The sequence below is a fragment of the Taudactylus pleione genome, unplaced genomic scaffold (assembly GCF_031769625.1).
Source record: "Taudactylus pleione unplaced genomic scaffold, aTauple2 ptg000080l, whole genome shotgun sequence".
Classification (NCBI taxonomy): Eukaryota; Metazoa; Chordata; class Amphibia; order Anura; family Myobatrachidae; genus Taudactylus; species Taudactylus pleione.
In genome coordinates, this window is record NW_028284482.1 from 9323403 (window position 1) to 9347556 (window position 24154).

The window sequence follows — 24154 nt, forward strand, 5'->3', positions numbered from 1 at the left end:
TTAATTTGATTTAGATTTATCGTCTGTTCATTCACTTTGCATTTTGTTAATTGATAAAAATAAACTATTAACATTTCTATTTGTGAAAGCATTCTTACCTGCATAAATTGTTTGTACAGTACTGTAAATATACAATTTATAGATTCTAATTTGAAAGAGGGCACTCACCGGTTTTATGCAAAATATACAAATACCACCATATTTATTAGTTACCATATGTAGGTCAGCATATTGCCATAGGTTGATGTTTCCATCCCTGCAGGACCTTTCTCAAGATCCTCATTGTACAGCAGCAATTCATGGAGCATCTTTGGCTAAGTGATATTAATAGGGAATTTGGGAGACTATGGTGACTATTAGCAGCGGTTTCACCAAAAAGAGAATCAGAGTTCATGAATCACTAACAATACTAAAAGCTGAAAACTGAAACCGTAGTGGCCGGTAAGCTGCTATTATTATTATCCTTTATTTATATGGCACCACAAGGGGTTCACAGCAGCTTACAAAGTACAGAAACAGAGTGACCAAAACCTGTAATAATAATAACAGTGACTTACAGTACAGAACATTACAGGACATGGATGTCATTTATAAACATTACTGCATCAGCGGTCATAATACTCAAATAAGCAGCAGGGCCGTTAGCTACCTGCTAGAAAGAGTTAAGGGTTAGCTACCTGCTAGAAAGAGTTTATATAATAAACAGGAGGGGAAGAGAGACAGGAGTCTAGTGCAAGTTAGACAATGAAAACTAATGTCTGTTTGCTCTGGTTTAAGTGCAAATCTGCACTTTTGAACACTTTAGGGCAGAAAATTATGTTTCTTGGAGGCAATTGTGTCAATGGGGCTGTTTCTCATAGGGTCCCTTTTTAAATTTCAAATTACAGCACTAGGCTTTACCATCCTTAATATCACCCTGGCAAGATTCCCCCGCCATAGTGCCAACCTGCCCTAGGCCAGTCAATATGGGGAAGGAAGCCCACAAAAAATTGGTGGTTTCCCCCTAGAAAGAACAAGCCCTGTGCTAGTAGCACTAGGGCTATTCCATACACCCTTAAAAATGTAAACAATATTGTTATTTACTATTGCATTACAGTTCACAGCTGTCATGAACAATTTAAATGGCTGCCAGGGCATGCTGAACTTGAAGAACCACAAGTGCAAGCATGCCCTGGCATACAGTGCCCGCTGGAACCTGCAGTGCCCCTCTATAAAAATATTAATAATACATACACCATGACAAAATGTCTTTATTAAACAAAGACTGCCTCACACAAGTCCATTCACAACTTTATTACTCACATCCATAGGAAAAGTGTCCTCTTCTATCCATGTAGGCATCCCGGAAAATTGGCAAAAAAACACGTGGATGAGGCAATACTACCTCTAACGGAGTTCCAGAGTTCACTGACGATCATTGCAATAGGAATGCAATGGGACACTATATTGGTTTGAACAAAGGGCCTGATTCAGACCCGCTCGCTAGGAAGCGGTCAAACGCAGGCTGCCGATGTTTGCATTGTGCACATGCACACGCATCGCAATGCGCGTGCGCAAACCAGTCCATGCGATCGGGAAGCATTCGCTCGCTACGTAGACAGCCCGGCTGAATGAGTAACAGGAAAAGCCGTTTCTGGGTGGTGACAGGGGTTGGTCAATGAAAACGGGGGAGTGGTGGTGCGAACGCAGGTGCGCCAGATCGTCTTAATGCCGTTTCAGAGGCATGCATAATTAAGAGGCAGCGTCATAGTACACATCACTTGGTTGAATTTTACACTGAAGTGCTTGCAGTGTTTGCGGTAGTGTATGGTCAACCACAAGTGCTGTGTATACATCCGATGGTACTTGATGGTACCGATGGTTGCGTACACTTCCTGGACATGACGCGCATTAGTGGACGTCTAAAGACCGGCTAGCGGGCGTCTGCATACACAGTGCGATCGCACGCTAAGACATAGTGGGCATGCTAATGCCTTGCCGTGCGATCGCCTGCCTTGCTGTGGGTTGGCTGGATTTGCATAGGCAGGCTGCGTGCCAACACATCTAGCGAACGGGTCTGAATCGAGCCCACAGCCCTTTCCAAGCTCTGACCAGCTGGTAAAGCCTAGTGCTGTTTAGTGGGAATTTCTTAGGGGCCCTACACTCTTTGTCCTCCTTATTTTTCCATTCGCAGGCTAGGTTAAATTCCTTCTGCTGGTTATCAAATTGTGGGAATATATAGCTGCTAACTAATTTATTTCCAAGGGGATAACTGTACAGTATACCACTTGATCATTATGAGTGGACAAAATCATTAGGTTTCTTCAATATAAACTATTATTTTTAAAATGTCGCTGTTACAAGTCGTGGTCCCAGTCCCTGGATGTTGTTGTTCCAGTTCCCCTGGTTGCTAGGTGATCGGCATGCCTCAGGACGTCACATGCTATCGTTAGCACTGCGTGATTGGATGGTCCTCCTATTTGAACACACTGGCCTTTTGCCTCCTCGCTGACTATAGCGTTCCTGTGGGTTCCCTCGGCTCGGCTGCATGGTCAGCATTCTGTTCCACCTCTTGGTGAAGACTCTGTTTCCTGTAGTGGCTTTCATGCTGTCTCTGGCTCTCCAGCTTCTCCTACGGCCTTCTAACTGCATCAATATCGACTCTCAAAGGCGCAGCACCTACTACCAATTCTCTACAATCAGCTCTTGCCGCATCATTGGCACCTTTTCTGCACCAGCAGCTTCTGTGCTGTCTCCAGCTCTCCAGCTTCTCCTATGGATTTCTAGCCACACCAATACTACTGTGCTGCCATCGGCTCTCAAAGCCGCAGCACCTACTACCAACTCTATACCATCGGCTCTTGCGGCATGATTGGCACCTTAGCCACACCAGCAGCTTCTGTGCTGTCTCTGGCTCTCCAGCTTCTCCTACGGCTTCCTAGCCACACCAATACTACTGGAGTATATGGTCGGGTGGGCAGTGCTCAAACAATATAGTGAAGATGGGGGATGCGTTATGTAAAGCGGCGGGGGAGGGGAAGGGGAAAATGAAAGGGAGAGGGTGGTGAGGGTGCTGCAATGTATAACAGGAGTACCTGATCCTGTATCAACAGAATGCACACATAAGGGGGGGTTACGTGCACTCCTAGGTGATATGCGTAGATTGTAGTGGGGAAGGGGAAGGGTAGGGGGATGGAAGGGTTATGTAAGGGAGTGGTGGTTGTGTGTATTGGAATGGTGGTGTGTGTGCGTGGGGATGTTGTGTGGGACGTGGGTGAAGCTATGTTAATGCTGTGGGTGTGACTTGGGTATATTGGACCTCATTCAGAGTCGGTCGTTGCGGCCGCACGGTCGTAAGGTAAAAGGGACCAGATATGCAAATGAAGCGCTCGCAAGTTGCGTCGTTAAGATGGGATCGTTAGCTGGACGAGTGAGGGGAGGATGCGGCCATAAGACTTAAAATACGCCCCCTTCTCATTCGCATCACATGTTATCTCCGGGCATATAAGGATTAATCGAGACCATCGGGAACCATCGGAGCTGCTCATAAAGCTTAAGGTTGACCATACCCTCTCTTAAGCACTACGATCTAGTCAGTGTAAAAACCTTCCATGTCACATGTGCCATGACACTACTTAGTTAATTATGCACTCCCATAAAATGCCGTTTGCATAGTCAGGCACGCCTGCGTTCGGATCTCCACTCCCCCGTTCACAAGCACCTTCCCCTGTTACCACCCAAAAATGCCTCATCCTGTCACTCAAACTAACGACCTGGCTGTGTTCAAGGAGAGAGCAATTTCTGATCATAATAGCTAGTTTGCGCACGCGCATTGCGAATTATACGCTTAGTTTAGCGAATTATACGCTTAGTTTAGCGAACATCGGTGGCGTACGACCGAGTGGCCGCAACGACCGACTCTGAATGAGGTCCATAGTGTCTGGCTGGGTATGGGTTGGTAAACAAAGGAAGAAACGAGGCAAATGAGTGTGGAACCGATCTGTTTATTGGGTGAGTCACAGTGCTCCCTTGGGTTGGTACTAATGCTGTAGGGTGCAATATTTTGCATCTCTAAGACAATCCTCGGTGGGGAGTGGGTAGACCCCTTCAGGGGGCTCTTTTGCATGCGGTCCTTACTTCTGCACGTTCCGCTGCTGGACCTATGGTCTACAGACTTAAGGAACCGGGATTGTGGAGTGTCAGAATGTTCCAAGACTTGTCCAGTAGGCGGCGTCCCGCACTAATGTAAATGTCTGCTTACCTACCGGTAGGATTTGTGGTGGTCCACCAGCGGGATGTAGTCCAAGCACTTATCCTAGATTGAATTTGGGGATAAGGGACCTCTGTGGTCCCTCAGGGTGCTGTCCAGGCAGGTAGCCATTAGTTCTTAAGCTGCCTGGGGCTTGGTGTGCGATCGAGGTATGGTGGCAGCGATGCAGCGACGTCGTGTGTGACGTTCCCAACGTTCCCGTGGGGTACGGTCCTGTGGCTGGAGGCGCAGGGTACTGTCAGAGCGGACAGTACCTAATGGGCATGCAGGTCTGAGCCATCCTCTGACAGGTGCGAGCGCTCAGTTACAGCAGCTTAGGGTGGTGATGTTGATGGCAGCGGGCCACGGGCTGCTCGTGTGGGTGAGATGGCGGTATGTTCTGGTGATTTCAAAGGTGCTGGATGTGCTGCGGCAGGGTCACCAATGCATTTCGGCCAGCTGGCCTTTATCAAGGAGTTCTCCTGTTCTTCCAGTTCCTCACCAAGAGCCGAAAATGAACCTGCCAGATCGGTTTTCTGGATATCACCGACAGTTTCTTAACTTTCGTGAAAGTTGCAAATTATATTTTCAGCTTCGTCCTGTCTCTTCAGGGACACAGTTGCAATGAGTGGGACTGGTAATCTCTCTACTTCAGGGGGATCCACAGTAGGGGTGAGCGGGTTCGGTTTTACTCGGTTTTACTCGGTTCTTATCGCCACTTTACCACAAATTCGGCTCGATTTTATTCGCTATCCAAAACACGTGTTCGGCGACAGCCAATAAAAAGATCAGAGTAAAACCGAGTAAAACCGAACCCGCTCACCCCTAATCCACAGACTTGGGCCTTTGGGTTGCCCTCAACCCATGCTGCATAACAAACCATTGATGCCTTCATGGTCTTAGGTCTCTTATATGATGAATCAGACCAAACTACTCTGGCTGAGTCCAAATTACACTCCCTCAAACAGGGTCTGAAGGCGGCGGTAGATTACTCCTCAGAATCCTGCAGATGGGCAACCGATTTGGGGTGGAACGATCTGGCTCTACGCATCCGATAACGTCTCGGACTCATTGAGGCCATCAAGGACATTCTCATTCAGCATTCCCCTTCTGAGTTCTTGGATGACCTCATGCAGCAGACCATTAGGATTGACCGGCAATGGAGACGAGAACAGAACCTTCCCACCAGGTCACCTCGCTCTCTCAGTTGGGTTCTGCCTTTGGATACAAAAGAGCCAATGCAGATTTGTGCATCTCGCTTATCACCTGAAGAGAGATGCAGAAGTTGATCTCTAGGCCTCTGTATGTGTTGCGGAGACAAGGGGCATACCGTGAATAATTGTCCACTCAAACTGGTAATAGGCAAGGCCTAGGTGTTCGGGAGGAATTGCATTTAGGCCTGGCTCCCATTTCCTCCAAAAACTCAGTGCTAGTTCCTGCAGCCATCCAACTTGCTAACTCCACTCTGACCACTTCAGCATTTTTGGATAGTGGGGCGGCTGTCAACTTCATTGATTTCCTTTTGTTCTGCACACTGGGTGTACCACTTATCTTTTTGGATCAGAAAATCCCAATCTGTGGACTGGATGGAGGATTGATTTCGACAGGTCATGTTAAGTTTAAAACGTCTCCTCTCCATTTGTCAGTCAGAGTTTTTCATTCAGAGACCATGTCTTTTTATCCCCTCCATACCCCTTGGCCCCTGTTGTTCTTGGTATCCCCTGGCTCAGGGATCATAACCCCATTGTGGATTGGTCCTCTGGGGAAATCATAAAATGGAGCCATGCCTGTCAGACTCGATGTCTAGTGCTCCCTGTTCGGACAGTTCAACCTGCAATTTCCAAGGTTCTTCCTGCCATCCCACTCCAGTACCGAGATTTCACCAATGTTTTTTTCATTCAGAGACCATGTCTTTTTATCCCCTCCATACCCCTTGGCCCCTGTTGTTCTTGGTATCCCCTGGCTCAGGGATCATAACCCCATTGTGGATTGGTCCTCTGGGGAAATCATAAAATGGAGCCATGCCTGTCAGACTCGATGTCTAGTGCTCCCTGTTCGGACAGTTCAACCTGCAATTTCCAAGGTTCTTCCTGCCATCCCACTCCAGTACCGAGATTTCACCAATGTTTTTTCCAAGCAGCTGGCAGATGCCCTCCCTCTGCACCGGGCTTACAACTGTGCCATCAATTTAATACCAGGTGCCAAATTGCCAAAAGGCCAGTTATATTCTCTTTCTGTTCCAGAGGACATGGCGATGAGGGATTACATCAAAGACGCATTGGCAAAGGGATTTATCCACCCCTCTAAGTCACCGGTGGGGACTGGGTTTTTTTCATGGAGAAGAAAGATGGGTCCTTTCATCCATGTATCAATTACAGAGGTCTGAATAACATCATCACCAAAAACTCCTATCCGCTTCCTCTCATCTTGGTACTTTTTGATCAGCTGTGCCAGGCCAGCATCTTCTCAAAAATAGACCTTAGGGGAGCATACAACTTGATCAGAATAAAGAGTGGGGACGAATGGAAAACGGCCTTTAGTACTCACACCGGATATTATGAGTACTTGATCATGCCGTTCGGTCTATCCAATGCCCCGGCGGTCTTTCAAGATCTCATTAATGATGTTCTTTGAGAATTCCTGGGAAATTTCATGGTTGTTTATTTGGACTACATTCTTATCTTTTCTCAGTCACTGGACCAACACCATCAGCATGTACGCCTATTTCTACAGATATTGCATGAGAATCACCTCTACGCGGAGATAGAGTAGTGTGATTTAGATGTCACCCAAGTTTCCTTTCTAGGCTACATGATTTCTTCCCAGGGTTTTTCCATGGCTCCTGGTAAGGTCAAGGCAATTTCAAAATAGGTTCAGCCAACTACTCTCAAAGCAGGCCAGCGATTCCTCTGCATTTCCAACTATTACCACAGATTTATTAGATCATTCTCCATCATTGTTGCACCCATTGTTGAGCTGACCAAGAAAGGGGCGGACATCTCAAGCAGGTCATCCAAAGCGGTCCAGGTCTTCGAAGCCCTGAAGTTTGCATTTACTCAGGCTCCAGTGCTTTAGCGCCCTGACCCGGATCTTCCATTCATTCTGCAAGTAGATACATCTGAAGCGGGAGGTGGAGCCATTCTGTCTCAGAAGGATCTCGCTGATAACAAGTTGCACCCTTGTGCCTATTGTTCTCGCAAGTTCACCGCAGCAGAACGCAACTACTGTATGATGTGGGAAATCATGAGTTGCTGGGGATCAAGTGGGTCTTCGAGGACTGGAGACACTGGCTGGAAAGGGCCAAACACCAGATCACAGTTTTTACTGATCACAAAAACCTTTCATACATTCAGTCTGCTAAGAGGTTGAATTCTCGGCAAGCACGCTGGGCATTGTTTTTCACCCAGTTCAACTTCCTCATCTCTTTTCATCCTGGTTCAAAGATCGTCAAGGCTGACGCTCTCTCCAGGAGCTTCAAACCTGTGCAGCAGACCTTCAGTATGGATGAACCTATTATTCCGGAGCTCATTCATGCCTGAGTCAGAGTCACCTCCAGATAAGTCTTCTAGTCTACTATTTATTCCAGAAAGATTCAGGAAATCAGTCCTACTAGATTTTCACACTCATGTGCTTTTGGTCACCCAGGCATCAGTAAGACCATGGAGTTACTTTCCCATTCAGTCTGGTGGCCTTCCTTGTCCAAAGATGTGCATGCATTTGTCGTGGCTTGTGATGTCTGTGCCTGAAACAAAACACCTTGGACGGCTCCTTCAGGTTTGCTACTTCCTCTTTCCTATCCTAGGAGACCCTGGACTCACATCACCATGGATTTTATCATTGACCTTCTGGTATCTTCTCAATGTTCTGTGATCTGGATGGTGGACTGTTTTAGTAAAATGGCGCAGTTTATACCATTGCCAAAACTTTCTTTTGCCAAAGAGCTTTCTGGCCTGTTTCTCCAGCATATCTTTCACCTGCATGGCTTACCAATGGATATCATGTCAGATCGAGGAACACAATTTGTGGCACAGTTCTGGAGAGCTTTTTGTGCTTCCCTGGGCATTGACCTTAGCCTTTCTTCAGGGTACCATCCGCAGTCTAATGGACAAACTGAGCATGTCAACCAGTGTCTGGAGCAATATCTACACTGTTATGTCTCTAAGTGCCATGATGACTGGGTATCCCATCTACCCCTTGCTGAGTTTGCTTTTAACAACACATGCCATTCTGCATCTTCGGTATCTCCATTTTTTGGTATCATGGGCCAACATCCGAGAGCAAACTCTTTTGACTCCAGTTCACCAGTCTCATCTTCGGACTCTCGGCTTCGTCATATTTGGAGCAAAGTTCATCAAAGTCTTCGGGAAGATATCTCTGCACTCCAAAGAGTCAGCCTGACAAGTATCGGAAGTCATGTAGGTTTAAGAAGGGCGACTTTGTTAGGCTCTCCACCAAAAATATTAAGCTTCGTCATCCTACACAGAAGTTGGGTCCCAGGTTCATTGGTCTGTTCCGCATCTGGTAACCTTCAAACTTCAGTTACCCAAATCTCTCCATATCAATAACACCTTCCACTGTTCCTTGCTCAAACCGGTCCTCTGTTCAGCCAAATTCAAACCCAACTTCCCATCCAGGCCTGCTTCTGTTGTGGTCCACGGTCAACATGAGTTCATGCTGGAGAAGATCTTGAACTCTAGGATCTCCAGGGGTCGTCTGCAGTTCTTGGTCCACTGGAAGGGCTATGGTCTGGAGAAGCGCTCCTGGATTCCTGAAACTGCTCTGCATGCTCCAAGGTTGAAGAGACTTTTCTTCAGAGATTTTGTGGACAAACCGGGTTCTGGGGGTTCTACCCCATTCAAGGGGGGGTTACTGTTACAAGTAACAGTCATGACTTGTCTCCCTCGAGCAGTTTACCTTCCCTGGATGTTGTTGTTCTGGTTCCCTCGGTTGCTAGGCGATCGGCAAGCCTTAGAATGTCACATGCTATCCTTAGCATTGCGTGATTGGATGGTCCTTCTATTTGAACACACTGGCCTTTTGCCGGCTTGCCAGCTATAGTGTTCCTGTGGGTTCCCTTTGCTGGGCTGCATGGTCAGCATTCTGTTCCACCTCGTGGTGAAGACTCTGTGTTTCCTGTAGTGGCTTCCGTGCTGTCTCTGGCTCTCCAGCTTCTCCTATGGCTTTCTAGCCGCACCAATACTACCGTGCTGTCATCGGCTCTCAAATCTGCAGCACCTACTACAAACTTTCTCCCAATTGTTCACAAGCCACCCCATCAGTGCATTGGCCACACCATCGGCTCTCAAAGCTGCAGCATCTACTACCAACCTTCTACCATCAGCTATTGCCCTCCATCGGCACACAAGCCACACCATCGGCACATTGGCCACACCATTGGCTCTCAAAGCCATAGCATCTACTACCAACTTTCTACCATCAGCTATTGCCGCACCATCGGTACATTTGCTGCACCATCAGCACATAAGCTGCACCATCGCCACTCTTGCTGCACCATCGCCACTCTTGCTGCACCATCGGCACATTTGCCGCACCATCGGCACATTTGCCGCACCATTGGCACATCTGCCGCACCATCTGCACATGTGCCGCACTATTGGCACACAAGCCACACCTCTCTAAGCTACATCATTGACTCTTCCTTATTCTAACTCTTTTCCTCATCCCTGGATTCCAACCAAGACTCCTGTAAGCTGCTACTGCTCCGATCAGTAAGTACCGGTGAACTAATAATCTCTAAGGGAACAACGGGCATTGTTAGTGGCAGAAGACCTCGAAAACCTGAGTTCTAGATGGCTTACTTAGGAGTAGTCACTGGAATTCATAACAGTCAAATGTTCCCAAACCCCTTAGTGTAAGGGGTGTTACATTGCTATATTCATATTCACTACACAAATTCATTAGCTTGAAACTGGATGTAGTCACCATCCCGGCAGTCAGGATGTCGGCGTTCATAATATCGGCTCCGGTATCCCGACAGCATTCAGAAACCAGGCTCCAGATTCCTGACCGCCGGCATCCCAACGATAAGTATTAGAGTTAGGGGGAGGGTTTATGGTTAGGGGTTAGGGTTAGGCACTAGGGAGTGGGTTAGGGTTAGGCTACGGAAAAGCTGGGTTAGGAGGCAGGTTAGGACACTTATGATTCCCCCTTGAAACATGCAAATGTCAATAACCTGAGTAAAAAAACATAAATGGTAAATTATATAACAATGTTTCATATTCATTACACACATTCATTTATATTGTTGAAAAAGATACAAAATTACTTATTTCAATATTATGCTACTAATGTAAGTGCTGCTTACTGGAGATTTTTTTATGTATATATATTATTCAATAATGTATTAGAAATTATGTGCAGGTAGTAAAATATCAGACATTTACATATCCAATTGTATTGAAATATTATAACTTTTGAATATTGTGGCACAAGTAAAGATGTAATGTAAACTATTTTTTGTACTGTGCAGTACATTTAGTAAAAAATAATAATATAGGCTTACTCTCTAAGCACTTTAGGTTTTCCTCTGCAGTCTACCTGCCACGGTGGAGAAAAGCTGGAATGTGTGTCTGCATAGCAACCTAACAAACTTGATGAATCACTTGTAGTACATCCCACAGTTCTGTTGGGTGCAGTGTAAGTTAACCAACATAATAGGTTTGAGTGGAGAACTTCTTTAATTTGTGATTTGCATTTAGAGTGGGCCTAAATTCAGATATGTACATAAACGCAATGGTTTTTACATACATATCTGATGTTTGGGCGTTGCCCCCGTTTTGTAGGCATGCCAAGCCCAGGGTCTGCATCATCAGGTGCAGACTTCCTGGACCTGGCAGAGAGAGTCCTATGGCCAGGCTGCGTGAGCATCGCCTACCGCTGCCTGGCCGGGTGCAGCAAAGCTGCGCCTACGGACGCTGCACTTGAATTGCAGGTGCATACAGGAGGCATCTATTTCCTATGGACATCTCCTGCTGCATTTGCATTTTAGTTGGATGGTATTGCATAGCCGCTTCCTTGTGACTGTGCATTAACATCCACATCTTAATCAGGCCCAGTGATTCCTGTATGTTTTCTAGAGGTCACTTCACTAAGGTTTAAAAATCTGTATATTTTACAGTCTGTCTGTGATTTAATGAATTGTGGTTGTGGTATTCCAATAACAGTATTCTACAAGGTATAGTCCATCCAGCCACGTGTCTTTGTAATTACCTTTTGGTCATGTCTTCTAGGCATGTTCATAATGAAAGCCCTGCTCTCTACATTGACCCTCCTCTCACTTGTCAGTGCTCCACATGGACAGAAAGATGTGATCGATCAACTAGAGAAATGGAATTACAGAGAAGGAGGTAAATTAATGTTACTGACACCTGTGCTGTTGGTTGATTAAAACAACAGTGCAATATACAGATACATATAATGTTCAAGCGGTACAGGAGCTAAAAATAGCATAATTATATGACAACTCTACACCTTGTGTAAGTAAGAATAAAAATAGGTAATGCACGCATACAAAAGCATAATCTACTATGCCCAAGTAATGAAGAAAGCACCTTTGAGTGCCAGCAGCACATTTGCAATCAGCTAATCACAAGCAGTTTGGTAATGATAGCAACCATCATCATCATCATCATCATTGTGGTTGCAACCGACTTCCTCTGTAGTATATACTTATGGTTGCCATTCTGCTTGATTTTTGCGATTATGCAAATATGCCCTAATTGTACTTAGCCTACATTAGAGCACCCCGTCCCGCCTCTCCTACCACAGGCTGATATACAGTAAGTACCAGAATCCCACAAGTCTGCATAGGCACATGTACATGTCTTTGTTTTCTGGGCATTCTCAGAGCGATTTCAAAAGTATGCTATCCATACTGGCTCAGTGCTCCTTCTGCATCAGGCCCAATGTGAGTATATTATCTCCTAGATTTGACTAAAAGAAGATTCTATAGAGATTATAAAGCCCACCCAAAAGCTATGGCAAAGCACGGCTAGATATACTGTTAGCGCTTGTTCTTCAGTGACGTGTGGTGAGGTCAGTGGCTGGGGTGGTGGCATGGAGATGGAGATGGCTTTGCCTCCCCTGACTGCACGCTGCAGTTGTTCTTAGTGCATTTGCCAGCTACACACGCCTTTTGGGTTAGAACATAATGTAGTGGTTATTGTTATTTTTGCCATTGGCATATAGGTTTAAAGATTTGCTATTTGACAATATTATTATAGAAGACAAGAGCTGACCATTAGATGATTGTTCCCGGTGGAACGAGATAAGGTTCTTGGATACAGAAGGTTAATTAAGCCACACAAACCAGTATCTTGAAAAAGATATAATTTATTACAACATATGACAAGATATAAAAGAATAATAGTTACTTAGCTTCGGAATATAAATGGTAACATGATCCAGGAGCCTCCTCTCAGAATAGAGCTGGAACGAACAATATCCTGGCCACCAGCTGCAGTCTAGTCCAGGCATAGGGCAGGCCACTGGAATCTCCTTTGTTCTTCGTTTATATAGTATCCTACTTGCATACCCATCTAACTCTTACTAATATGGGCATAACCTACTTCAAACTACTTTATTGGTTAACTACTGATAAGGACTTCTAAAACTTAACGCAAGCGTACATCGCAGTAGACAACGCCTAAAGGATTTATGGCCTGTCTGCTTCCACATTCCTGTACCATTTAATGCCTGATACACTTCATGTCTGATACACACATAAGAACCATGAATATAAATGGCTGTCAGTAGCCATTTTGCTATCCCAATTCAATGATCTAGTAAAGTGCACTGTTTATTATACCTTAATATTATTGTACAATGATGAATTCTGGAAATTATATCCATTTTATTTTCAATGCTGAGTTTATCTCCTATATCAGCAGGGAAAGTAAACATCCTTAGAACTCGCAGCATTACTGGAACCCTAGAGAAATGGGGAAACGAAATCTTCAGTGAAGGAAAATACATTTTGATGTATCAGCCCCAAATCCTGCTTCCTGACTACACAGGGTATAAATCCATCCTTTTTTTCATATTACTGGAATGTTTACAGTGTTTTGCCTTGTGTTTTTTTAGCATTAAAATAATATAATAATAATAATAATAATAAAAAAAAAAAAGTCAAACAAGATTATTCACAGTCTTAAAAATGTATTCAGAGTGATTCTATGACCTGAAAATTAATGCAATACCACATTTTCTCTTTAAGGCGTGAGTTTCTTCTTGGATGCTACGTTATTCAGAACTAAGAGCTAATTAACTTTACAAGCTGTATAACTGCAGACAGTTTATACTGTATCGCTACAAGTGTAAAAGCAAATCAGATGTTAACAATGTGTTTCAAAGTTATGGAGCATACACACGGTCAAATTTGTCAGACTTGTCAGATGAAAGATTGAACGATTTGAACGATTTTACCAAAGCTTTGAACGATTTGAACGATTTTTGACTGCATTAAAATGAATGGAATCGTCCAAGTCTGACTGCAAACACATCAGATGTCAGATATCGTTATCTGACAAACGGGAACGCGCATCGTTGATCGTCCATCGTTCAGGTATGTCAGATATGTCAGATTTTCCTTCAGATATGAACGACTGAACGATTTTTACATCGTTATCGTTCATATCTTAAGGAAAAATCTGACCATGTGTATGCACCATTAGTCGTTTCATTCAAAATATTTTATCTAGTTATATCGGACATTTCCTTATTAGGGACAGACTGGATCAATGCCATGTGCAAGCAAATGATACCCCTTTCGCACCAAAAATCCCAGGTCCAACCCGGGATTTTGAACATGGGCCAGTCCCAGATGAGACCCGGGTCAGACCTTGTTTATACCCCTTTTACACTACAGCTAAAACCCAGGTTATTATCAGTTGCTAACCCGGGTTGCTGCTAGGGTTGAGTGACCCGGCAATCAACCCGGGTAGTTTTCAGAGTTTAACACAGGAACGACCTGTGTCACCTTGCAGTGTAAACAGATAACCTGGGTCGTCTGACCCAGGTCCAGTCCACAGGATGGAGAGTTCCAGATTTGCCGCCGCTTGGAGATGATGTCATCTCCAAGCGCAGGCAGACCAGTTCCACTGCACCCGTGTGCTGTGTGGACGGCGCCGTCCCGGGAATAACCCAGGTTGGCGCTGCGGTCTGAAGGGGGTATGTCCCAGATCTGACCCTGTTTGAAACCTTGTTCCAAAAACAGAGTCAGACTAGGGACATTAGTGTAAAAGCAGTATTATACTGTACCTTCAAACCTGGGTTATTCCCAGGTAGGCTCCATTTACACTGTACCTGGGTCAGCCCTGAAAACCTATGGATGTCATAAAAAATTGCCTTTTTCAGGCTCACAAATATGAGGTCATGTGATAGCACCCCAGGGAGCTCCAATCAGCGGCTTTAGTGGTGATCCGGGTCAGATAATCCAGGTGGGACCGTTCACACAGCACCATGATCCGTGTATCCGTGTCCGTGTCCAATCCTGCTCATTACCCGGGTAGGATTTCTGGGTCACTCGATCTGGGTTATTTTACTGGGGTATGACTTACCATCTTCCCTACAAGACAGAGATTTCAAATACACCCTAGCCTCATAGTTTTTAAATGCAACTTTTGTTTAAATCTAGATGTAGATTATTTCATTATTACCAGTTATTTATAGTGCATACATATTCTACAGCGCTTTACAGAGAATATTTGGCTATCCACATCAGTCCCTGCCCTAGTGGAGAATACAATCTATGGGCCTTATTCAGAGCCGGACGCTCTTACCAGAATCAGGGCCCTCCTACCTAAACTTGGAGCGGCCTCTTGGACGCTCGCATAGTTGTGGGTTACCACCCACAGCTTATGCGAGCATCCATGATGATGGTCACGATGGTCAAGACCATGGCGACCATCGGGCTTTCGACGAGACCCTGCGGTAGGGTCTCGCTGCCGCAAGCCCTGGAGTGATTTTGGCTCAATCAGAGCCAAAATCACTCCCACTGACATCACTAGTGATGTCAGTGGGGCCGGACCCAGACGGTAGGCGTTCCCATGGGAACGCCTCCGTCTGGCAGCCACGCCCCCGGCACGCCCACCAAAGGGGGCGTGCTGTCACTCACCATCGACAGCACGCCCCCTTTGGTGCGAGACCCTGAGCGATGGATTCCCCGTCGCTCGCCGGGTCTCGCACATTCGCACGACGGAGCTTCCTCCATCGTGCGATGCACACTTGTGCTTCATCGACCCGCTTGCGAGCGTACAGCGCTCGCGAGCGGGTCAGAATCAGGCCCTATATTCACTCCCACATGTACACACATACACTTACACACTAGGGTTACGTTTTTTCATTGGGAGTCATTTAACGTACCAATATATTTTTTGTATTGTGGGAGCAGACCGGAGTACCCGGAGGAGAGCAACCCAAGAACTGGGAGAATATCCAAACCTCATAGTGTTAGGGCCTTAGTGGGAATCAAACCCAAGGGCTTTATTTAACACAGCCCTGGCAGTCAGTGTAAAGCCTGGAGTGCTTTACACTGACTGCAAGTGCGGTTTCAAATGTTCATCTCCATCCCACCGGGAAGCGGTGGCTGTTACGTAAATAAAGCTGCAAGACCTCAGTGCTGCTAAACATTACACCAGTCATGCTGCCGAAATTATCAGTAGTTTTTTGTATATTGCTCTGGTGAATACTTAGAAGTAGACTTGATGAATTGAGTCATTCTTATTTTTTGCATAGGGTCATGCCGACAGAACATCAGTGTCAAGATGCTGAATGTCGACATGATGAATGGAGACTTAAGATACTGAACCCCTTGAAAGACATTTCTCCAGGGCCATGTGTAATTTAAGTGCCACATGCTGCCCGGCGCAGTGCATGATTTCCCCTGCCTGCCTGAGCTGCTCTACCAGGGAATTCAATAAAAAGAAGAATTGGTAAAACAGAGAAAGAAGAAGACAGAAGTAGGGAGAAGAGCATGTAAGAAAGAAGGGGGCATATTTACCAAAATTTGGTGAGCATGGGGCATGTTTGATAAAAACTGGTGAGCATGGGGTGTCTGTATTATAAGCTGGTGCACACAGGGCATGTGCATGATACCCTCTGTCTGGCAGTCATCAATCTCTGCTCCTCAGGCTGTTTACATTGTGGTGCAGAAGATGTCATGACATTTCCTTGAGTGTGAAGAGGAAAGGCAAAGAGGAGCTGTGTAACCATGGAAGTCGATAAGAAGATGAATTAGAAAAACAGAGAAAGAAAGGATAGAAGTAAAAAGCATGTACATAAGATAAAAGGGGGCAAGTTTGACAAAAGTTGTGGAGCATGGGGTGTGTTTGCCAAAAACTGGTGAGCATGGCACATGTGTGTGATAAGCTGGTGGCACGGGTACGTGTGAGAAGTGCTGCTGGGCAGGGGAGCATATGTGAGCAGTGGGCCTGATTCATGTTCGGACGGTATTATCACGTGCCCTGATAATGGTTCCATAGCGAACCGAAACATCGGACAGCTGTTTGTTCCTATGCTTATTCATAAAAGGATTAAAGCTGCTTAAAGTCTGGTACCACATTGAGGATGAATAAAGTATCCTTTTGAAGAGAAAAACAGCCACAGGACGACTTGAAATAACACTCTGTAACACGGACTGTGAACAAATAGTTGGTCTACTCACCATCGGATTGACATTATTGCTGTTTATATTGCCGAGATTTAAGAATTGTCCCAATAAGGGGAGCGCAGATCACCCACCCCTGTATAATTTGTGCTTATATATCATAGTGGTTGGTGTCCTCCGCTCAGGGTTATCAGCTGCACCCCGGTTTAGGAGAGCGACTTATACATATCCACTTTTCTAGAGACCATCCAGCAAATATTTTAATACTGCAGGAGGTGTCTATAGGAAGCAGATGCCTCCTGACAGCAATAACGATACAAATGCAGCGTCCGTAGATGCTTCCTCAGATCACCATCGCGATGATTGGTTGCGATTGTGGCAGTAGCGGCCAGTCTAAGTAATCTCTGCGTCCACTGACGCAGACCATGGAAAATGGTGGAGACACGCTCACATTTCCAGGAACGCTGCCCAGACAAGCCCCCGCTACATAACCCAAATGCTGCGGCATGTCATTATTCTGCGGCTTGGGGGATCTGAGAGCGATATGGCAGAACCCATTCTGCACATGCACAGACCGGGTAATGCACATGCGCAGTTTTCCGATAATCGGAAAACTGCGTGGGATCCTTCATCAGCGTCTGAACATGAATCAGGCCCATTGTTATCCATAGAAAATGTTGCCAGCTGGGTGATATTAAGAAGTAACTGGGTGGTAGTGTTGATATATGTATACTATTTGTGGTATACACAAATTTGTTAATAGTAGACACCACCGGAATCAGCATATGAAGTGCGCCACACAGTGAGACTTAACCAGGTTTACTTACAGTATTAACAATAGTAGCAAAGGAAGTGGAGTTTGTACAGAGGACCAGCCCGTCATGTACTGCAGCATTAGAGGCTATTGGGATGGGTAACAGGTCTCTCTTTTCCTAAATACCACACATCTGTGCGGTACTGTGACGCTTAACACAGTAAACAAGATGTGCCGCGCATACACAGTAGCACTGTCGGCAGCCATCATGGTAAATGGCCTAAAGCCTCACTTAGGTAATATGGAGATAGTGCAGGAGCACACTCCAATACCATAAGGGGGGCAGAGTATAATTTTTATGAGCTCTTGCAGATATTGCCCACTTGCTGGCTCGACAATATAATTGCGTCTAGCAATGCAGGCTGAGACACAGTGCATGTTTGCACTCTCTATCTACCCTTTCTGCAATGTTCATGGTGTCCCAACTACACAGTGCGTCTTGAAGACAGGGGAGAGATCTATGTTACTGTGCCCGTCATACACCTGGAGCAGGATAGTGCCAGCTGGCATGTAAATTAGCTGTTTGGAGCACCTGTGAAATTAATCGTGGGGAAAACACTGGTGAGAAAACTGGTGAGCAGGGGGCATGTATCAGAAAGCTGCTGAGTAGAGGGGCTTGTACATAGTGATATTGTGGGAGGATTCACACAATGCAGAACATACATATATAGGCTCACAGTACAACGCATACAGCCAGGACTGCTATCAGAAATTGTGGGGCCCGGGACTAACAAAATAGGCAGGGCCCCCCAACACCTCCTTCCTCTGCCCCCACAACCCCCCTTCCCCCACTAACTTATTTGTACACAATAACAAAAAAATGGTCAAATATTTTGGCCAAAGATTATAAAGCCAGACTAGACCAGTGCTCAGACTATCCTCCCCAGCTTTTTCCCCACTCCGCCCCCCCCCCTGGTTTATTAAATATATAACTGTACCAGACCAGTGCTCAGACTGCCCTCCCCAGTTTACTCCAAATTATCTCCCCCTCCCCTGGTTTATTTAATATATAACTGTACCAGACCAGTGCTCAGACTGCCCTCCCCAGCTTACTCCAAATTATCTCCCCCTCCCCATGTTTATTAAATATATGACTGTACCAGACCAGACCAATACTCAGACTGCCCTCTCCAGCTTTTTCCCACTCCACCCCCCCTCCCTGTTTATCAAATATATGACTATACCAGACCAGTGCACAGACTTCCCTCCTCAGCTTTTTCCAAATTCTCCCCCCCCCCCAGGTTTATTGAATATATGACTGGAGCAGACCAGACCTGACCAGTGCTCAGACTGCCCTTCCCAGCTTTTCCCAAATTCTCTCCCCCAGATGATTTATTTATTAGATGTATGACTGTACCAGACCAGACCAGTGTTCAGACTGCCCTCCCCAACTTTTTCCCACTTATTATTATTATCATTTATTTATATGGCGCCACAAGTGTTCCGCAGCGCCTTACAAAGTACATAGACAAAAAAGTAACCATTGACTTACAATACAATACAATACAGGACATGGATAAACATTGCTATATTAGTGACATTAACGCCCGCATAAGCAGCCAAGTGTTAGTTGCCCTAGTGGCTAGTAAGAGATAAATTAAATTACAGTAGGGAGAAGCACAAGAGGGTAGAGGGCCCTGCTCGAAAGAGCTTACATTCTTTAAGGGAGGGGAAGACAAACAGGAGTGACACAGAATGGGATGGGCCGGGAGAAAGGAAGATGTAGCAGCAAGTTAGGATGAGAGCTGGAAGGCTTTAATGAAGTAGTGGGTCTTAAGAGCTCGTTTGAAAGATGGTAGAGAGGTGCAGAGTCTGATAGGGAGAGGGAGGGAGTTCCAAAGGTGAGGAGCAGCACGGCCAACTTACCTTATTTTCTTGAAGAAGGCTCCAAATCCCTTCTTCTTTTCTTCTCCCCCCGGCGGACGCTGCTCCTTACTCGTCTCGGCTCCTCCGACCTCTTCCTCCAGCGGCGCAGTGTGACGTGATGTCATGACATTCCACCTTGACACATTTTCAGGCGAAAAAGCCGCTCAGCAAAAGCAGAGTCACATGGGACCTGGCAGCTCCCGCGCCGGGCATCTCACGCCACATGTCGTATTGAGACTAGATGCATGAGGACACATCTGTAGGAAGCTTTTATACTATTATTGCAACCACAATATACTGTCAAAGCTGAGAACTCTAAAGGAACCACAACAACATGGGTGATGCCTTAACATGAAGTGGCAGACAAGGATCTGGAATCACTTACCCCTAGAAGTGATTCCAATTGGTAGCATCCAGTCTAATGTTTTAAAGGGGCAATCAATTAAAAAGGTAACCTTTATGTATCTCCCTCTAAATGCTTCTGGGTTTTTTTCTAAGGTGTTTATACTGTAGATTGAACCACAACTACAGGTTACCACAAACATGGAAATACAGGTGATTTTATCCTTAATGTTGCCATTACTACTTGTCATATAGAAGACAAGAACCAAGTCACTCCACTTCAGAATTTGTAAGCAGTACCAGTGGCTGGCAGCATATAAATATATATACGGGATCCCAGTTGTCCCTCCAAAATGGTAGATAGAAGGTCTTTTTGGTGCATGTGTGCCAAGAATGACAAATATTAATGTATAGTGTACACTGTATATAGGATTTTTTGGGCAGGGTACTGATCAGTGAGGAGGGCACATTTTAATTTAATTTTGAAGGAATTTTTTTTAACGCAATGCTATAGCAGTGTGGTGTATTATGAATTGGGGGCACTAAGGTGTAGCATTATTGTATATGTAATATTTAAACTTTTTACCATTTGACCATCCCTCATACCCCACTTAATGCTTCATAAACCACCACACATAGCCATTAGTGCACCTCAGACCACTTCACATTGCCCCATCAATGCTCTACAGAGCACCCCACATGCCCCATCAATGACCATCACACCACCCCACATAGCCCTTTAATTAGTTGGATACCTGCAGACTGGAGCAGGTAGGATGCAATGTACATGATAAAATATAGCCTGGTTGGAGGGTAGTTCATGGAAGGAGGGCATGCCAGCAGAGGAGAGAAAAATGCTGGCCATCAGAGAGGGAAAGTGAAGCTTGCAGGCACAGGTAACACTAATGCGAGCATTTAAAAGCAAAGCCACCAGAGGCTAGAGTCCTGCATAGCATTGTGGTTGCAGAGGACAGGAGAGAAGGCACCCAGACCAGTCCGATCAGGGTTATGCAGCACACTGCAGCTTTAGAGCGGCTGTGGCTCAGCAGGATCCTGAACCCAGACCACATAGAGCTATTCTCAGGTAAGGCACTCCCAGGGTACAAAGGAGGTACTGAATGTGCTGCTTTCAGACAGGAGTGGACTCGAACAAGAAAGCATTGTTTCGGGGCCTGCCTGATTAAGCTCCACCCCTACTTCTCATTCACTCTCTGGCACTCTGGAATAGGGTAAGGTGCTTTTCATGTTTGTGAAAATGGGCAGGGTGCCGCACCCTGCTAAAACTGCCTAGTGGGAGCACTAAAAATATTCTTAGTTTGGGTTGGCTATGTGAGACCAGCAGTTGGGATGTTGGCTGTCAAAATACCTGCAGGGATTCCAAAAGGGTCTGAGTAAGTGCTCTAACCCTCCCTTCTTCACCCCCTAACCCTCCATTCATGCATGCTAACCCTCCCCGTTAGTGCCTAACCACCCCACGGTGGTGCCTAAACCCTGCCTGCAGCCTTACCCTAACCTCCCCCCTACCACAGCCTGACCTTAACCCCCCTGTGGTGCCTAAACCTAAATCTTCCCCCCCGAGGCTAACGGCTAACCCGGCCCGCTATTCTTATGTCCGGGATGCCGGCTGTTTAGATTACGGAGTCGACATCTCAACTGATGTTGGGATTTTGGCCCCGGTTTTCTGCCTGTGGGTCGGGAATCCCCTTAGTTCTAACTGTTTGAATCTCGTCTACTTAGGTGAGATGGCTAACATCTTTTCTCTCTTGTTGGTATTTCCTCTTCCTGACAGGAAATGTAATATAATAAAAGGAATTCATCCAGCAACAATCTTTTGTTTTTCACTTAATTGAATGATCAAATTAAATATAAAACCTTGCAAAATTGACAGATTGGCAAATAGGAAATGAATCAGTGCAGAATAGTAATAATGAGGAAGCAATCTTGCTGGAGATTGAGTGATCACTGATAGATTGCCATTCATTGAAAAAGAGCAAAAAAAATCTACAATCGAAGCGATTTATAAATGTCTAGTTCTTTGTTAATGGGGTGGATCATCTATAATCTCAAATGTAAGTGCATATAAATATAAGAAATCTAATACACTATAATAAATAAAATAAAGAAGTTATAAAAATATCAAAAAAGCTTTATCTACCTAAACCCTCCAATTTTAATTGAAAACAATTTTTAATAAAAATATCAAAGAGCTTTTTTGAAATATTTAAAACAAAATAATGTCAAGTTTCTCACCTAAGTAGGTGAGTTTCATGCAATCAGAACTAAGAACATTATATTGTATACTGTATACATTCTTTCTTCATTCTCGGTACACCTGCACCAAATAGACCTTTTATCTAATATGATTAAGTGAAATGTTAGGTTACTGTATTATACAATTTTTTTTTCAAAATATCCTTGGCAATACAATGTATGATGATTTTGTTTTTCTACAGTATCCGGTCCTTTGCTGAAGCTCTCAATGACCTTTTCAGGGATATAAACTCTATAAAAAAACGTCTTGGTGAGTTAAATGACCGTCTCGATAGCATCAACAAAGCTTTCATCAGGAAGAGGCTGTATATGGCTCCTAGGAATCCTGCATCATTACGAAGACGCACAAGCATATATCCCAAGTGGCAAGAAAAACTCACCCACCCTCCTAACCGACCATCTTCCGTGAAGAGGCGGGTGTATGTCCGGAGACGTAGAGTAAAAGCCTAGAATGCTACTCAACATAAAGTCTTGTATATACAATTTTTGGATGCAACATAAACAGTCTGGTATATACCATTTTTGCCACTTTAGGCTGCTTTTCTTGTGCTATACAACACCAACTACCAGCTTATCCTATCTGTATAACTTAAGTTAAAAATAAATAAAACACAATAATACTGCAACTGAATTTACATAATATTTCATGTATATCTCAACACTATCAAATGAAGAAATAAAAATTAAGGCACAATGCAAATGTAGAGTAAATGTGCTGTTTTGTAACATCACACACTTATTTTGGCACAAATGCAACCATTTGTACGGAAACAGTATGAATGACCGGCGGCTGTAAGGCCAGCGGTTAAAATACCGACGCCGGCAGACCGGAAGGAGTGGAAATCCCGACAGGGGATTTTGGTAAGTATCACTAACCTGAACCCCCCCTAACCCTAACCCTCCCTTAGGGGTGTCTAACCCTAACCCCCCCTAGTGCCTAACCCCCCCTAAGTGCCTAAACCTAGCCCCCCCTTCCCCGCAGCCTAAACCTAAGTCTCCCAGGGGGGTGCCTACCCAAACCTTCCCTGGGGTGCCTAACTCTAACCCCCCCTTCCCCTAGCCTAACCCTCCCAGGGGGGTGCCTAACCCTAAATCCCACTCGTGAGCCCCTAATTTCACCCTGCCCCCCGCAGCTGTTGGCGGCCGCCGCCCGACTTACCTTCGATCGGATTGCTGGGTGTTGAGCTCCCGGCGTAGGTATAATGACAGGCGTTTGGATTTTATGCCTGTCATTAGTACCCTGCCGAGATTTGACAATCAGGAAGCAGGCAGTCAGCATTTTGACCGTCAGCTTCCTGACTGCATCCCCATTTGTACATGGATTTTCAGGCCAAAATGAAGGTTTTAGTGGGAGTACAAAATGTGACTTCTGTAGATCTAGATGTTCTTGCAGACTAACTTCTAGGTGTGTGAATCCCACATGCAAACTTGTGCTCCCACATGCAAACATGAGGGTTTTTTCAGATTAGATTGTTTAACCACTTTAAATAAATTACTAGGCGCAATATTATTTAAACTCAATCCTGAGAGATATTAATAATTTATTGCTGCTCCTCAAGATAATACTGGGTTACCAACAATGTAACAAATTAGAAGAGGTATAGTATATACAGTACTGTGCAAAAGTTTTAGGCAGGTGTGCTGCTAAATAAAAATACTTTCAAAAATAGAAGTTTTAATAGTTTATTTTTATCAGTTAAGAAAATGCAAGGTGAATGAACAAAAGAGATATCTAAATCAAATCAATATTTGGTGTGGCCACCCTTTTGCCTTGAAAACATCATCAATTCTTCTAGGTACACTTCCACACAGTTTTTGAAGGAACTCGGCTGGGAGGTTGTTCCAAACATCTTGGAGAACTAACCACTGATCTTCTGTGGATGCTGAAATCCTTCTGTCTCTTCACGTAATCCCAGACAGATTCGATGATGTTGAGATTAGTGCTCTGTGGGGCCATATCATTACTTCCAGGACTCCTTGTTCTTCTTTAAGCTGAAAATAGTTCTTA

General features: G+C 45.0%; 1 protein-coding gene across 5 annotated transcripts in view; it reads left to right on the forward strand.

The window, feature by feature from the left end:
- LOC148532287 (uncharacterized) overlaps nucleotides 1–23883 on the forward strand; it is a 56328-nt gene extending 32445 nt beyond the window's left edge. For 3 of the 5 annotated variants that reach the window (XM_088468054.1, XM_088468055.1, XM_088468059.1), the window contains exons 2-4: nucleotides 11479–11595; nucleotides 13135–13264; nucleotides 22329–23883. In XM_088468054.1, the coding sequence (XP_088324180.1) occupies nucleotides 11479–11595; nucleotides 13135–13264; nucleotides 22329–22596 (515 nt within the window). In that variant the 3' untranslated portion in view covers nucleotides 22597–23883. Of the gene's footprint in view, nucleotides 1–10759; nucleotides 10886–11478; nucleotides 11596–13134; nucleotides 13265–22328 lie in introns of all 5 variants that reach the window. The other 2 variants (XM_088468056.1, XM_088468057.1) reach the window with 1 other exon arrangement.
- The last annotated feature ends 271 nt before the right edge of the window (nucleotides 23884–24154 follow it).